Genomic DNA, 17,327 nt, shown 5'->3' on the forward strand with positions numbered 1-17,327 from the left:
GAACGGTGAGCAAAACCGTCATGCGAATTTATATGACACGGCGCTTAAAGTGTTAAACCAAAATGAACTTCAAATGACTGTTAAAATATGTTCATTACTTCGTGATACCGGCCAGTACTTCCTAAAATTTTAAAAATGTAGTCAATTGTGGAATGTCGACATTCCTTGTCGTTACACCACATCAATAAATCCAATAGGGTAAACGTACCTATAGCGGTAGTGGTACCAATAGTGGTGGTATTGCACTAAAATGCGTCTCATATGACAAATTAACAGTAGTTAAGTTATTTGACATGTTCTCTGGCCTTTAACAAATGGTTTAAAAGTTAAATAGGGCCATTCTGTTACATAGTGACCGAAAAATCCATTATTTTGTGAAATGTGTCAACATTTTTCCAAAATCCTAAAGATTTCATAACGAATCTTTTTCTTATCTATAACTCTTTTAAATATCTTTGTTAACATTCTAAACGACCACGTAATAATGCAATTATTTATTTTCTAATTTATGAAATGTTATTTTGCAATGCTGTTATGAAATGTTATTGTGTTACTGATATTCACTGCCTTTTGACCATATTCACGTATTTTTAAGTGTTTAAGATAACGATTACGTTTACGATAATGCCATTATAGGTAAGCAAAATAGGCATGTTCCTATAGTGGTCTTAGTTATAAAATCATTAAAAACATGACATTTTAGATTTGTACTTGTCGTACTGTTTTCATTAAAATAAGCAACAGAAATAAGTTTTCTGTAGGTAATGTACCAAACAAAGGCCAAAATTCGCAAAATCAGGCTGAGTGAAAAATCGACCTCACATCAAGCTTTCTCTTACGTGTGTGGGTTGACGACAGTTGTTATACAGTACTTTATTCAATATTTTTATCAACCGAATTCATAAATTTTTTACGATAAAATTATGTAAGAAATCAAAATTATTGCAGTAATCCTTGCTATTCATACGAAAACAGTTTCAAAACTAAGTTTCATTGATATTATACACTGTTTTTGAGGCATCTTTGTATACCACCACTATAGGAACCTAATATTACGACCATAGGAACCATACCACCATGATAGGTACAACGAAGCAGTCACAAAAATATGTATTTTTCGTAAAATTGATCTGTTTCATCGTAAAAATGGTTGTGATTGCAAAGATAAAACATAATCCAATTAGTATGTGTTAAAATTTATTCATGAATTTACCTTCCTGATACTTCATTTCGTTATCAAATCAGCAGTCTGCAAAGTCTGGCCCACGGGCCTAATGCGGCCCGCCGCAACATTCAATCCGGCCCGCGAAAAGATATGATTGATTTTGAAAAATGGAATGAAACTTTTCGTACTATTCGTGGGCTAAAATTTCAGTCTGTCAGTTGTTTGCATTGTATAGCAGTTTTCGAGCAACTATCTAAGTGAGTATAATATATAGGTGGGCTTATCCCAAGGTGTATGAATTTAGAAGGCTAATTTTTATCGCCTCTGTTTCTGAATGAAGATTTTAAGAGTGTTTTGTGTATTCGTCATGCCTTCAGAAAACTTGTTTGAACAAAAATTGATACCTCTCCTGCCAAAAAGTGATTTCCAAAATTTGGTTATAAAAAACATGCTATGAGACCACCTAAGCTACATACACTTTGATTCTGGATTCTATCACCAGATCTCTTTAATGCACCTTGGGATAAATGTAAACACCACCTTGTTTTGCCATTTTTCGAGCAGGTACTCTAATCTAATTCTAGCTTTGAGGCTAGAATACTCTAGACTGAAAATTGTAGGCTAGTTTTTTGTGCGGTTTTGTATGCAGTGTTTACACGATTTCAGCCTCCACTGTCAAACTCCATGCAAAAAAATGACTAGAATCGTGAAGGGCCCTGAGATAATTTCTTTAAATTTATATTTCTTTAGCATTGAAAGGTTTTATAAGCAATTTAAGGTTTAGCAATTTATAGGTACAGCATTGAAAGGTATATATTTCAGCAAACTTTCACAAATAAATCTAAGACTTTACGAGTTGTCTTTCGTCAGTTATCCGGAATTTTCGTCATGGTGGACGAAGACGTGCGTGTAGGCATAAATTGAGTTCTACCCTCGATTTTCGTCCAGAAAAATTGATGGGACACATGAAACAGATGTTGAACCAACTTGTAAACTAGGGTTTCATATCAAAATACTGCCAAAATTCACCTTAAATGATCGCACTGAGTTTTAGCGTCATTATTTGCCGCTGCGTAGCCAGCGGAGGCGATTTCTAATTCCTAATCTGTTTATTCATGTTTCTCAAATACTATTTAACTGTTGGACGGGTTGCATCAATCTCCCAGTCCCACTAACGCACTAATGTAGCCACTTGCCCTCTGTCTTCATTTTCAGCTATTTTTGGCCTCAACGATAGTGGTGTCAAATTTTGTTTGCTGATTCATGGGATAATACTTATCAAAGTGCAATTAACGTTTTGTTAGTGTAGCCGAAGTAAAACCCATGATAAACCCAATTACTTGCTCATAGATAGAATAGAATTATAGAATTACAAATTGAGAATATAGAATATATATAGAATTATATATAATTACAAATAAGATACACTAAAGTCTGGTTGCAATAAATTTATTTAAAGTTTTGTATGCGACTTTACGATGGGAGAGCATTTGACTTTCGTATACGAAATACATTCAATACATAGTTTTAGATATAGTGAAATAGATTTATACATTTTTCTTGCGTCAATATATTTTCTGCTATTCGTTTTTCTCAATTTCATACAAATCAGATGATTTCTCTTATGTCTATTTTGGGGATATTTGAATCAATCGTATTTGAAAGCAAAAACGAACATTAAAAAAAGCCTGTTGTTGTTTACGAGTACAACGATTATCAAAGTGATTTTTCTTAAGGAATCAGTTATCAATTCATCTGACATGACATTACTTGTCTATAAAGCATTTTGATACTTACTGAATCCACATTTGCTTCGATAATTTTTCAGCCGTTGAGACTTTTGTATCATCCCCAGAATATCTTCAATATTTTTTGCGAAGTGAGAGGATGGGGAAATGAAAAATACGACTAGCCCTTTGCCTAAAAAATTTGCCGACCGCTGCCAAAAATCATTAAAACACATTTGTACCACTACAAATTGCACCACTATTGGTACATGTACCTGAATTGGCTCATCTTGATTACGCTGATTTTTTTTAGGAAATAATACTTTGTTCCTTTCAAAAACCTGAGCACACGTTTAAGAAATATCTAGAGTTCATCTGTTAAAATCATGTTGAATAATTCTTGTTCTTTGCCATCAACAAATCGATTGACCATCCTAAAAATTCACGGAACGGACGCTGTGTTGTTTTCTTTATATTATAGTTGCGCATTAGCTTGAAATTGAATTTTCCAACGGTTTGCAATCTTACTTACCAAATATTTTTAGCAATTCTTTCACGTACTTGAATTGATTGATTTTAAACACCATTTCGGTACGGTACGCGACACCAAATGGATAAAAATTTGTCGCGTCTCAGTTACGTCACTGATTCACACTTACGTTTTCCAAACGACTTGCGCAAAGCACTTGCTACGTCAGCGTTTTGGATTCGGAATCAGGGGTTGGGTCGACCTTGCGAGCTGATTACCGAGGCGGAGTCGAACACCAAAGTAGGTAGAAAAGGAGGGCAGGAGGAGACCTGCTCTTTACTTCGATGTGGGGTAATGCTAATCGGTCAACCGACTGAACATTTGATAACCAAACGATGGTTACCAAATTGGGCAAAGCCTTCGACAGAATCTGCAAATAGTTGAGATACACCAGAACAAGAGTGATCTACGTGTCTGTAAATTGTGAACTAAAGTCGCCATCAGTTTAACCTTTATTTATAACGAATTATTTTCTATGATGACACACTTTGTCATCTATACATTGTCTTTTATTTTTATATTTGAAACTGACCTACTTTCTGCTGCTTTTGTGCTTTTGTGGATAAAGACGATCGAACTTGATTGTTTATTAAAAGGTGTTCTTTCTGGGATACCCTGCGCAATTGGTTTTGTTATTGCGTTATGGTTTGCGAATCGTTGCGATGCGCTTCCTGCCTGACAGATTTATGTTTCGTAAGCATTTATGCTCTTATTGTGCTACACTTGTTATTTTCCCCAAATGAGTTTGATGACAGAACTATATCATCGTCGATGTAGGATTGGTTTTCGTAGATTTCCGAGTGTAAAAAGAAACTGTGATATAATGACAGTACAAATTCTAGTGTCAACATATATATGGGGAAAATTTTATTTCAGCTCCGCGGTAACTGCTTCAAATCATACAACGATTTTTTTCAGTTTAACACGTTGTCTGCCAAGTCAGCCACTATGTGGCTGACGGGTTTTTTTCCGATCGGGTCACGTCAGCCACATAGTGGCTGACACATTACACATTGTAAAAGACGTGTAACAAGAGATAAATTTGCACGTAGTTGATCGGTTCTTTCACAATGCTTTTCTTTCACGGTTATTATTTCTCAAAAAAATGATTCAAATATCAAAATCAGTTTCTATTATGTTTTCATAAATAAATGAGAATGAGAATGAACAATAATTAAAAGATCTTGGAGTTCATTTATTCATCCTTTACTTTTGATGCACAATCTTAAAACACTCATCACAAAGTTGAGGTTGATCGGGACAGCTTGGACAATACGTAAACGATCTTTTCACAGTTTCACGTGCCTTTCATCGGCCCATGCTTTGCCTGTCATTGTTGTAGCATCGTCTGCATGCGCGTACCAAAGCGTTGCAAAGCGTTGGAGTCGGAATGTCACCGACTTTTGCGAGTGGTAAAGAAAGGGAAGGGAAGGGAGGGGAGGGGGGGTTCCAAGAATGAAATTCCATGGAATTAGCCCAACAAACGACATTGTGGAGCGACTGAGACAACAAAGAGAATTGGTGAATTTGATTTAAAAGAGAAAAAATGCAAAAGCAAATGCATTCGTTTCAAAGAGTGATTCCGAGGCCTGACGGGGCAGTTCAGTGGGCATATATGGTGGCAGACAACGTGTTAAACAACTTCTTCCCCCAAATGCTTCCTTCAAATGCTGGTGGGAGTAAAATGTAAATTGTTTCTGAAAGATGTCCGTGCATCCGTCAGTGAAGATAGAAACTCTTATGCAGTGATTCTACCAGTAAGGTCCTTACAGTTGTTATTCGGACTACTGGAGCATAAGTTTCTTGATAGTCATATTTTTGACGCTGATATCTTCTTTTAGCCATGAGCCGCCGCTTGTATCTGTTCACAGTGGCATTATCTGAATATTTGATTTTGAAATCCCTTTTACATGGAACTGCTCTCGAGTCCACTGGAAGCTCTACCAGATCCCATGTTTGATGTTTTTAGCGCTTGCATCTCCTCATTGATCGGAAGCGCATCAATCGTTTTGAAAAAAAACTCCACTTAATTATCTGCGTTCAGTGCAAATGCGACATTAGTTTAATAATCACCAAAGCGCCCAGGTGGATTTCGAAGCGTTTAATTCAAATTTTCATCACATTTTTCTTTCGTATTTCCACCAATATTGATCGATCTTGGTATTTTCGAGTCGTTCGTATTTTCAATGTTTATCTTTTACACGTTTTCAATGCGTGTTCAAGCAATCGCCAAAATTTTCCGGATGTTGAACAGTAAATTCAATATAATGATTACCTGTACTCACCTGTTCAAATAGCATCCTTTCTCGGTCCAAAGAAGATACAGTGGAACCCCCCATCACGAGTTTAATTAGTTTGAATGACTCATTCGTTATGCGGAAGGCTCTGTTATTGTATAATTTGTATGAAACGTGAAATCATAGCACAGTGGAAGCAGACCGGGATGAAAATATTTTTCTTTAGATTTCAATGCTGGTTGTATTTATGCTTTGAAGTTGATACTATAACATAAAGAAATCCAATAATTTAGGCTTCTAAACCCCGTGGATTGCTAAGAAAAAAATCAAATATGAAAAATGTTTCAAACCTGTCTTATGTAGGCAAATGAAAGAAGCATCTTTCAACTACAATATTTCAAAAAGTACTACTTTGATTTTGAAAGTTAAAGTTTTTTAGAAATGTTATTTAGTAATTTTTAAAATGATGCCTAAGTATTTTAATTATTCCATTTTTATGAATGTTATAATAACTACAACAAGAAAACTTAAAATAAATAAAATGTCTGTCTTCAACATTCAACAATTATAGAGTTTAGTATATTCATGTTTTCCCTAGTACTACACATTGTAGAATGATTTATTATAAAGCCTTTGTTCAAAAATCAAGATGCACTTTTCGAAACTTTAGAAGTTACATGATATTTTGTAATGCTTAATTTTTAAGAAGTATAGACCATATTATTTCTTTTAATAGTATTATTTTATTTGACCAGACTTGGGCCGGTCTGGTGGTACAGTCGTCAACTCGTACGATGTAACAACATGCCCGTCATGGGTTCAAGTCCCGAATAGACCGTGCCCCCATACGTAGGACTGACTATCCTGCTACGGTAACAATAAGTCACTGAAAGCCAAGCTCACCTCATTAAGTGGGTACAGGCAGGCCTTGACCTTTTTGTGGTTAAATTTGATTCTATTTTTTTAAATCAACTAATTTTGAAGATATATTAGTATTTGCAAGGTCTTACAACATGTAAACAACATTATAAATGTACTCTCTTATGGTGTTTTTAAATGAATGATACTTTACATTTCTATCCTTATGTACGTACATATAAATTAATGTCCATATATGGGCTACCAAAATGATGAATGACTGAAATGATAGTGCGAGGTCAAAACTTAAGATAAGCTTTTTGTGGTAGATTTCAAGCAACCTCTAGAATACTTAATATATCCACATTTATTTATCCTTGAAAAGTATTTTTATGTAATTAATTGAATAATAACGCAATTCAAAATATTTCATCTTCTCTATATAACTATAGATAATTAGAAGTAATCAATCTAGTTAATTGAGTAAAACCAATATTTCCTCTTAATGATTGGTTGATTTAGTAGGAAAATAGCACAAAATTGCAAATTCCTAATGATTGGTTGATTTAGCTCAAAGCACTGTCACTCAAATACAGGACTGTCACTAACCACACTTGAAGCCTTGTAGTCATAACATTCGAGTAAAAGAGATAGAAGATGCAATCTAGACATAATCTTTCAAGACTTAATAGGGCGTATACCATGAACATTGCATAGATTTTTTATCGACCAGTCATGTTTATAAGGTTCTATGATTGGTTGAATTTCACCCTATCATGTTTCAATCCCAAATTGTTTCATTGATTATTTTTTCCGATGGCATAGTTTTTTTTCGCTTAAGAGTATTTGTCTCTTGAACTTTACCCAACGAGAAACATCTCTTATGGCCAGTTTTGTTCTGCACCTTAGTCAATTTTGTTTGCCTTCATTATTAATTTGTTATAATGTATAATGTTATAATAAATACACTTTATAAGTCAAAGTCACCGTTGCATATAATAATGCGTTATAATAAATACACTTTATAAGTCAAAGTCACTGTTGCATTTTTTTTAGGCACTTTTTAGATTTTCGTGATTGTATTTTTTAACTTAGTTTGTTAATTTTTGTGAATTAATAAATTTAAAAAAATCTTGAACAAATGTAAAAAGCAACATTTTTCTCAGAAGCCACATATCCATGAAAAAGTGTAAATGATGTAATAGACTTGTAAAAGGTACAGCATGAGGTTATTGTGAGAAATATATGTAGCATATCAAAATAAAAAAAGCTGGGAAAAAAGGTCCGATGACCGTAAAACTTGCTATAAAGAATAAACGTAAACAAAGCTATAATGCATGAAATTAATTGGAAGAGGTCTTCTTAGGCCACGCCTAGCGTAGCAGCATTCCCGCATGGACATAAACGTTCATGGACCAAGCAACATCAATATGTGCACATACATATATGTTGAGTACGCGTAAATCGATTATCGACCCCTCACATTTAAAATTTGAACTATAAGTTGACTCATTATTTAACAAACTTTCAACCTATCAATAGATGTGTTTCAAACTGTTTTCAAAGTTTGAATGTTTGTATAATATATATATATATATATATATATATATATATATATATATATATATATATATATATATATATATATATATATATATATATATATATATATATATATATATATATATATATATATATATATATATATATATATATATATATATAAATATCATATATCAAGAGGATTGTATTCAAGAGGATTGGGGTAGATATATATACACAAACCCCTTCCAACTTTATGTGTATATACATATATAGTTTTGTCATCCAGGCGACCGAGCAGTTACATTATTTGAATAAAAAATATTTTACGTTGCGATAAACAAAAATTAATTGCTTTAAGATTAATCGATTTCTACGAGATTTCATTTTAAAACAACAAGTAAAACATAATTTTTATATTTTTCATTGTTGCATTATTATTAATGAAAAATAGTCTGAAAGAAGGAAGTTCATAAACATCCCGAAAGCTTTCAATTGGAGGAACATTTCCTATGATTATAAAATATAAAATATTAAAAATATTTATAAATAAATTGTATACATGAAATATAATTATTACCTATTCAATCTATGTTTCCGGTCATTTTGAATAAACATTAACTAAGGTGCGAGAGCTCTTTTTTAAAGTTAGGTTAATAAAGTTATTAAATACTTGTATGTATTTCATTATCCTGCATTGATAGCTGGGAAAATAAATAAATAATCTTTTTTTGTAAGTAACCCTGTAATAAGTAAAGAAGTTAGTTTCTTATAAAACAGAATTTTATTAATTATAATACTTGAAGTTGTTACAACTTGATTGCTGTTAAAAATGATGACTTAATAGTAGTATAATAATTTATTTATACTCATGAATTATCAATGAGTTTTATCTTTATTAGCGATTGCTGTACTTTGTTATGTTTGTTCAAAAATTGTTGCTTTTGAAATCATCATGAAAAAATAAGCAATATTAAGACATCTGCTGCTTGGGTTTGTGATAAACAGGCGTTACGCGTAACGTAAAGGGCTGAGCCATACTTTTACCCAAGAAGAAGAAGAATATATATATATATTGTTATATAAATATGTATATATATATATATATATATATATATATATATATATATATATATATACATCTATTATATTATATTACATTATATTATATATATATATATATATATATATATATATATATATATATATATATATATATATATATATATATATATATATATATATATATATATATATATATATATATATTTTTTTTTTTTTTTTTTTCCTCCAACCACCTACTTCACCATCGATGCTCTCTTAGACCGCTAAGGCGCCCGTAAATGTTTTAGAGGAAGTGCAGACGAACACGATATTCAATTGCAATGGGCCTAGAGTATTACTCTTTGCACATTTTCCTACCGGATTTACAAATACTTATCTAATACATGCCAATAACACATCACTAATTCTGCCACTCCTTATTTACGTTAATAAACAACCTAACGAATTCACGACTAAACTGTACAAGCAGACGGCTACCGGCGACTTTGTAGCGGCCTAAGAGAACATCGATGGTGAAGTGGGATATATATATATATATATATATATATAGATATATATATATATATATATATATATATATATATATATATATATATATATATATATATATATATATATATATATATATATATATATATATATATATATATATATAGATATATATATATATATATATATATATATATATATATATATATATATATATATATATATATATATATATATATATATATATATATATATATATATATATATATATATGTATATGTATATATATGTATATATATATATCTATATAAGTTATCGTTTGTTACTCCCCGTTCTTCGTTAACGTCCTTCCTTGTCGACGGTTGTAATAAAAAAGGGAATGATGTGTTTTTCCGGATGCAAATGCTTAAGCAATAGTTCAATACAACCTTATTTGAATAAAGTTATACTACCTTTATTATATATATATAGATATATATATATGTATATATATATATATATATGTATATATATATATAAATATATATATATATATATATATATATATATATATATATATATATATATATATATATATATATATATATATATATATATATATATATATATATACATATATATATATATATATATATATATATATATATATATATCTAAATCATTGTCTGTGTGTAGTGTATACATATATATGCCGGTATATAATATTTTAAGAGAACAGCGTAACTCGATGGTAGCAAGAAAAATAAATAATAAAATAATAATAAAATATCAATGATTACATTCCTTATTTATGTATGTCATGTGCAAACTTTCTGGTTCTACTTCAAAATTTTTTATTGAGGAATCATTGCTTTTACATAATTGGATCAGTTTTGAACCATTATTCCATACAATCATGTTAAGACATTTCTTTTGCAAACGTTGGTTTGTAATTTCATAACAATCTTTACCCGTTAACAAATGGTTTTGATAACTTTTGATAAAAAAAAAATGTTTCACTTTTTCTGATGGCTCAACAACCGTTGTCGGTCAAGGCCTGCCTGCACTACTTGTTGGGTTGGCTTCCAGTGAATGGATTATCCCCCATAGCAGGATAGTCAGTCCTACGTATGGCGGCACGGTATATTTGGGGCTGAAACCGTACGAGTATTCATATAAAATTCATGAAACCCTTACAAATAGTTTTCAAAACCTTTAAACATAATTTGAAAATTTATGAAATGAAACCATTCTAAAATATAATATAAGTGTTTTAGGATGATTTTAAAATGCATTATTTAGTAAAAACAACTTATTTTTCAAAGTGTCTTTAAAGTAAAAAATAAGGGTTGCATTTTACCCTTTTTTGTGATAAGTCATGTAATGATGGTCCCAAGTTTTTGGAAAAAAATTTAATTAAAAACATGGGAAAAATCATTTTGCATTATTCATTGCTCTACTATTTTTATCTACCTCGTCCGGATTTGCTGCAAATCGCGATAAATGACTGTCCTAATCATGGCGATAGCCGTTGGATAATAATACAGTGTCAATACAAACAACATTCACAATAATGGGGCCCTTTCCGTTGTAAGTTCGTAGGCTGAAATTTCAGCCTGTCAGCTGTTTGCATTGTATAGCAGTTTTCGAGCAACTATCTAAGTGAGTATAATATATAGGTGGGCTTATCCCAAGGTGTATGAATTTAGAAGACTGTTTTTATCGCTTCTGCTTCTAAATAAAGATTTTAAGAGTGTTTTGTGTATTCGTCAAGCCTCCAGAAAACTTGTTTGAACAAAAATTTTCACCCATCCTGTCATAACAGTGATATTCAATTTTGGTTATAAAAAACATGCTATGAGACCACCTGGACTACATACACTTTGATTCTGGATTCCATTACCAGATCTCTTTAATGCACCTTGGGATAAATGTAGACACCACCTTGTTTTGCCATTTTTGCCAGCAGGTACTCGAATCTAGTTCTAGCTTTGAGGCTAGAATAATCTAGACTGAATATTGCAGGCTAGTTTTGTGTGTTGTTTTGTATGCAGTGTTTACATGATTTCAGCCTCCAACTGTCAAACTCCATACAAAAAACTGACTAGAATCGTGAAGGGCCCCAGTGTGTGTTCCGAAATATGAAATTAAGTTAAGTAGTAAATATTATCATTGAAAAAAAATTAAATACAATAATCGTTCTGCCATTTTTGGAAGCTTTAGTGGAGAGAAAAAATTCCATGTATTTTTGAGTGTTTATAACGGCTCTATAATTTATAATATTTTGTTATTTTGTTCTCAAAAGAAAAAATCGGTTTGATTATACGGTGTTTTTGTCGATGTAATGTAAAATTACATTTTTTGAAAATCTTTTAAAATATCTTATGATCTTATGATGATAAAAATATTATGATTCCTACAAAACTAAGAAACATTATGACTTACAGACTCCCAAGTGCAAATTCCCCTCAATCGGTTGGAATTCCCAACCGGTTTAAAACCACCTGTCTAGAATATTTTGTGGTATCGATAGGTCAAAAATTAGGAGTAGTATTCTTCCTAAACAAAATGTGGTAGTAATATGAATTTAAAGTAAATTAATTCGGTTATACGCCAGTGCTAATAATAGAGAACTGAGATTCCAATTACTGCTCAAAAGATGTTTGTCATTTTTTAATTAAATTTTTCTGTTTTTTATCCCCTTTATCTCTTAATTTAAGGTGGAAAAGATGAAGATGGCAACAGCATCAAAAACGGACTTGGACTTAGCAGTTCCTCAGGGCTGAGTAAAAAGCAACGAAAAGCTCGCACCGCTTTTACTGATCATCAATTGCAAACCCTTGAAAAAAGTTTCGAACGACAAAAGTATTTAAGCGTGCAAGATAGAATGGAGCTAGCCAATAAGCTTGGGCTAAGCGATACTCAAGTTAAAACTTGGTATCAAAATCGAAGGTGAGTTTAACATTGAACAACCACTGTAAGGTGTAATTAATAAAAAATGTAAAGCTGATTTGTTCATTTCTGACCCACATAAGAACCCCCACTCAAAAAATTATGTTAAAATGGTGATCACAACTCCTCCTCCATTAGACTATGTTATTGCTAAATCGACGTGTGAGCAAGTGGTACACAGCGGTGTCTATTCAAAACGACTATTGGTTTAAACAAGTGGATAGTTGTTTATTATGCTGGTAAACCCTGTAAGCTTTCCTAAGCTATTTTCAACCGGGTAATCTTCATACCTCTAGCCGTATGACCTCTGGATCTGTATGATGACAAAATTCCTACAATTCACAGGGAAAAGTTATTTACACAATTCAACTTACCAGAAAAACTTTGCACTTTCCTTTTTTGTTTTAAAGATGCGGAATTACAATGTACAATCATGATTGGAAATATATGGTTCGGGTGTAAAGGAAACAATATAAATACATAACCTCAAAAATTTGGTTTACATGTACTTTACAAAAACACGTATGTTCTATGGCCAAAACGTGGACTGCCCTTTAAGTAGCTAATTAAAATAATACTGATTACTGCGCATTCTAACCCAAAATATTACTTTGATGATACATTATATATGGATCAATTATTTTTTTTAACTAATGCATCACGCCGCTTGATTGCATAAACAACCTACTGTCAACGTACTTATTTACTTCTGGCAGATAAGGTGATGAAATTATAGTTGGTGACATTGTAGCCGCCATGTTGGTTAGAAATATGACAGTTGGTGGTCTAAGTTTCCTATTGTAGAAACAACTTCTTACAATTTATAAATGTAACTCTATGTAAACATACAAAAACACGACGTAGTTTGTATAACAAAATGATTCTCTCTGGCTGTCAATGGAATTTGGTTGGTATGAGGATGATTATTAAACACAAACGGAAATGACACAAGACAAGTGCGTCAAGACAAACTTAAATTTTTTCTTTCGCTAAAGCTGTGTCAAAGCCTTTGCCAATGTGTCAAAATGTTCAAAATCAAAATAAAAAAACGTAAACAAGTTTATTTAAGACACGATCGTTTATCAAGCTAACAATCCTTGTTTAAAACTTCGAAATGATTTTCTCCCACTTCGTAAGTGACGATAGTAGCAGTGAAGAAGAATCAACGGTAGATCTGGTAAAACAGCGCCGACTGCTTCGAAGAGTTTTCGACCCGTTACAGCTTTATAACCAAGCGTGAGTTAAGCATGAGCCGGTCTCGTAGTACAGTCGTCAACTCGTACGACTTAACAACATGCCCGTCATGGGATCAATCCCCAAATATACCGCGCCGCCATACGTAGGACTGACTATCCTGCTATGGGGGGGAATCAATTAGTCACTGAAAGCCAAGCCCATACATGGGTAGAGGCAGGCATTGACCGACATCGGTTGTTGAGCCAAAGAAGAAGAAGAAGATTTTCTCATTGCCAACACACAGGTCAAAATAAACACATAACTATATAAATTATCAATATTCAATCTTTTTTCTAAGTTTTCCGTCATCTCTATTATATTTTTAACTGTCACTAACAAAAGTATGCAAAAGAGGGACAAACTGCTTTAATCCAGGGTTTGCCGGGGAAGTCACAGCTATCAGCTTACATCTTATATGGTGCAAAGAAAATTCTTGTACTGCTGTAGTTATACAATCTTCAGCCTCGTAGATGTAGATATCTGCAGATGATAATTAGATCTCCTCATCGTTTTCTATAAGACGTATATGAAAAACATCAGTTACATACTCATATCCCATTCCAACAACGACCAACGAGGGATTAGTTTTAAGTTTCATAAATTTGACGACTTCGTTATGTTTGGTTAAAAACCATTCATCTCTTGTTGACGCTCTGAACAAAAAGTTGGCAGTTAATTGAATCCCATTCCCATTGTATACTATCCGAGGATATTGACAATCGGAATGATTTAACGAATGCACAATAGCACGTTCCTCAGACCGAGCAGCAATTTGTACACCGCATTTAAATCCGGAACGTACAGAGCGTTTTAAGATGCCAACATAGTTTTCAAAATCATAGCTTGAAAAATTATCCAATGGTCCTAAATTTTTAACATCTTAATCAATATGTTAAAGGTTATGAACATTGCTTGTAACATGTTCACTACCATATATTGCGCCAAAGTTACGGACAAAAACATTTAAGAACACCTCTGCAGTTTTCCAATGCTTGCGATGGAATTTTGTTGAAAATATAGTAATCCCACAAAAATAAAGTAAATAATGATTGTATATCCGTCCGGGTAACAAGTTCTTTCATAACTGTTGTGATATCGCCACCCTTCTATCGAATACAGTACACTTTCGTCTTTCTGAATATATATGGAATATGCCTTTATCTATTTCCTCTTGTTGCCCGTGCGGTAGCCTACAGTATAATAAATTCACTTTGCCGCTCGGCTCTCTCTCTGCCCCGACCTGCTACACTCACACATCACCCGAAGACCATTGCCTGTCTTCGGTGAGTGCCCTTAGCCGTTAGGCAGGTTGGGCCATAACAATAACTATAACGCTGCAATAATGCAAAAAATTCTAAACTGCGTGCCCTTCCATTTGTGCATATAATACGGATCAGGAGTATTTCTATTGATTTCTGAGGGAAACTGCAACGCAGTAAAAAAATTCGTTCAAACTCCTTCTGAGCATCAGACAATCTAGAAAGGGATACAAACTTTCCGATCCATATTCCACAGATAATTTTTCGAGTTACACCAAGATCAATCAAATACAAACGGTCACTCGTAGGAACGTGTTCAATCATCAAAATTCAACAGATCTTCTATAGGCGATCGCAAAGGCTGATGGTGTGGAATGCATTCCCTATCTCGGAATCTATCATCGGTTCGTACTGGAGCCCAGACACAATCGAAAACCACCTTATGGCCATATGGGATGGTACACACCAACGCAAGTGCATCTTTCAAAGAATAATACTTACATTTTATAAATGCTCTTGCAGGAGAATCTGCTATAAAAGCTCGGATTTCAAATTTTATTGTTTTATCTCCTATGCGAACTCTATTAAGATAAAGTTTTTTTGCTTCCTCCACAAGTTGACGTAAGTATTCTTCAACACTTCTCGGTTTTTCGGTACCACAAAATGCAGCAAACATCATTATTGGTGCATTTTTTACCTCTTGCACTCTTCCATTAAAATGGGCCAAACTTGCATTCGTCCACTTTTATGCAGGGGAAGGCCGTCAACAGAGAACTGGATCGTAAATTGCTCTGTGCATGGAGTAGAAGATCTGAATAAAGCCAACTTTAGGATGTTTTCAAATGACCTATTTTCGATTGTAAAACTTACTTGAAATAATTTTGCAACGATTTCTCGATGCCTTTATACCAAAACTCCCACCTTGTATAATTTGCATCTGTTTTCCAATATTAGAGTACGTTTTAAGAAGGGTTCGACAGTCTTTCGGTAGGTCCATATTGGTGTCACTTCTCAAAATTTCCAACATCTCATTAACCGTATCTCGAGGCAGATTTCGGCTGATGGCAAAATGTCTCAAGCAATCTTTGACATCCTCATGATTTTCACAATTGTGATATTTTTTTGACTTATTGGTGTCTACAGTTTCCATATTTCCATCGTTTCCATCGGTTTCACTATCTGAAGAGAGCGCAATAAAATAATCCTCATTGGAAAATGTATCTAAAGTCAGACATTAAATGCAATTGATTATTATAATATTGATTTTAGTATTATTCGATAATATTACCCGCGTTTAAATTTTCGAGACACCTTCTTTTGTCATATCTATTAGGGAAGAAGCCGGATCTTCTCTGCCCGTATGTTCTGAATCCGGGACATGGGACTTAAATAATGAACTTACACGACCAGTTTGCGAGGTATTATCTAAAAAAAATAATTATAGTATGATACATGCGTAGTATTAGTGACTTTGTTAACATTGTTAAAAAGTACATACCAATTGATGATGAAAACACTCTGCTGGGTCCTGCTTCAGCGTCATATTCAGCAGACAGTTGTTCTAACAATTTATCCCGTTAACGATATAATTTTCCACTTCTTTTTGCCATGGCGTAGACAATTATAGAAGGATTAACAGTAACTTAACCAAAATGCTATGATTATTCACTTGTTAACTTGGTTCACAAAACTTAACACTTCCTAAGCAAGTAAACACACAACACACTATAAGTTGATGGATTCATTCAAAGCCGCGCAATCTTGACAGATCCCAATGCAATACAGACGGTTTCGCACACACTCTCAAATTTGATTAGTTCAAGCAAATTTCGTGCAGATTTTACCTCAGGAGTGCCAAAAATTCGTCCGAAAATGAACACATTGTTGATTGGGATTAATCGATACCGGTCATGGAGTTGATAATGAACCCATAAATGAACTCGATTATGAACCCGATACATGAACTAATGATGAACCCATACCTGTCAATCAAGCCTATTACAGGCGTCCCCCGAGTTACGGCTCCCTCGAGTTACGACGATTCTCAAATACGAAGATTTTGATTTTGACAGTTATAAGTAGTAATTGAGAAGAAATTGGTGTATTATTTGAATTTCTATGCTAATCACCATTAGACACACATTTTCAAAGGTTCCACAACTACCCATTCTTGAATATCAATATCGTGTAAACGGCTTTTGGAGTAAAATTAATACATTATCGAACATAATTTTAATAAATTAAACAATGTCATAGATTCCGACTCTTCAAGTTCAGTTATAAACTCCA

General features: G+C 33.0%; 2 protein-coding genes across 6 annotated transcripts in view; both read left to right on the forward strand.

The window, feature by feature from the left end:
* The window catches only part of LOC125906716 (uncharacterized protein K02A2.6-like), a 417,738-nt gene that overhangs the window by 291,744 nt on the left and 108,667 nt on the right, over positions 1 to 17,327 (forward strand). The gene's annotated exons all lie outside the window — the stretch shown is intronic.
* The window catches only part of LOC120953740 (homeobox protein B-H1-like), a 113,541-nt gene that overhangs the window by 82,918 nt on the left and 13,296 nt on the right, over positions 1 to 17,327 (forward strand). For all 4 annotated transcript variants that reach the window (XM_040373971.2, XM_040373980.2, XM_040373961.2 and 1 more), the window contains exon 3: positions 12,312 to 12,543. In XM_040373971.2, coding sequence (XP_040229905.1) covers positions 12,312 to 12,543 — 232 coding nt within the window. The remainder of the gene's footprint in view (positions 1 to 12,311; positions 12,544 to 17,327) is intronic.

Source organism: Anopheles coluzzii, chromosome X (assembly GCF_943734685.1).
Source record: "Anopheles coluzzii chromosome X, AcolN3, whole genome shotgun sequence".
In the NCBI taxonomy this organism is placed as follows: Eukaryota; Metazoa; Arthropoda; class Insecta; order Diptera; family Culicidae; genus Anopheles; species Anopheles coluzzii.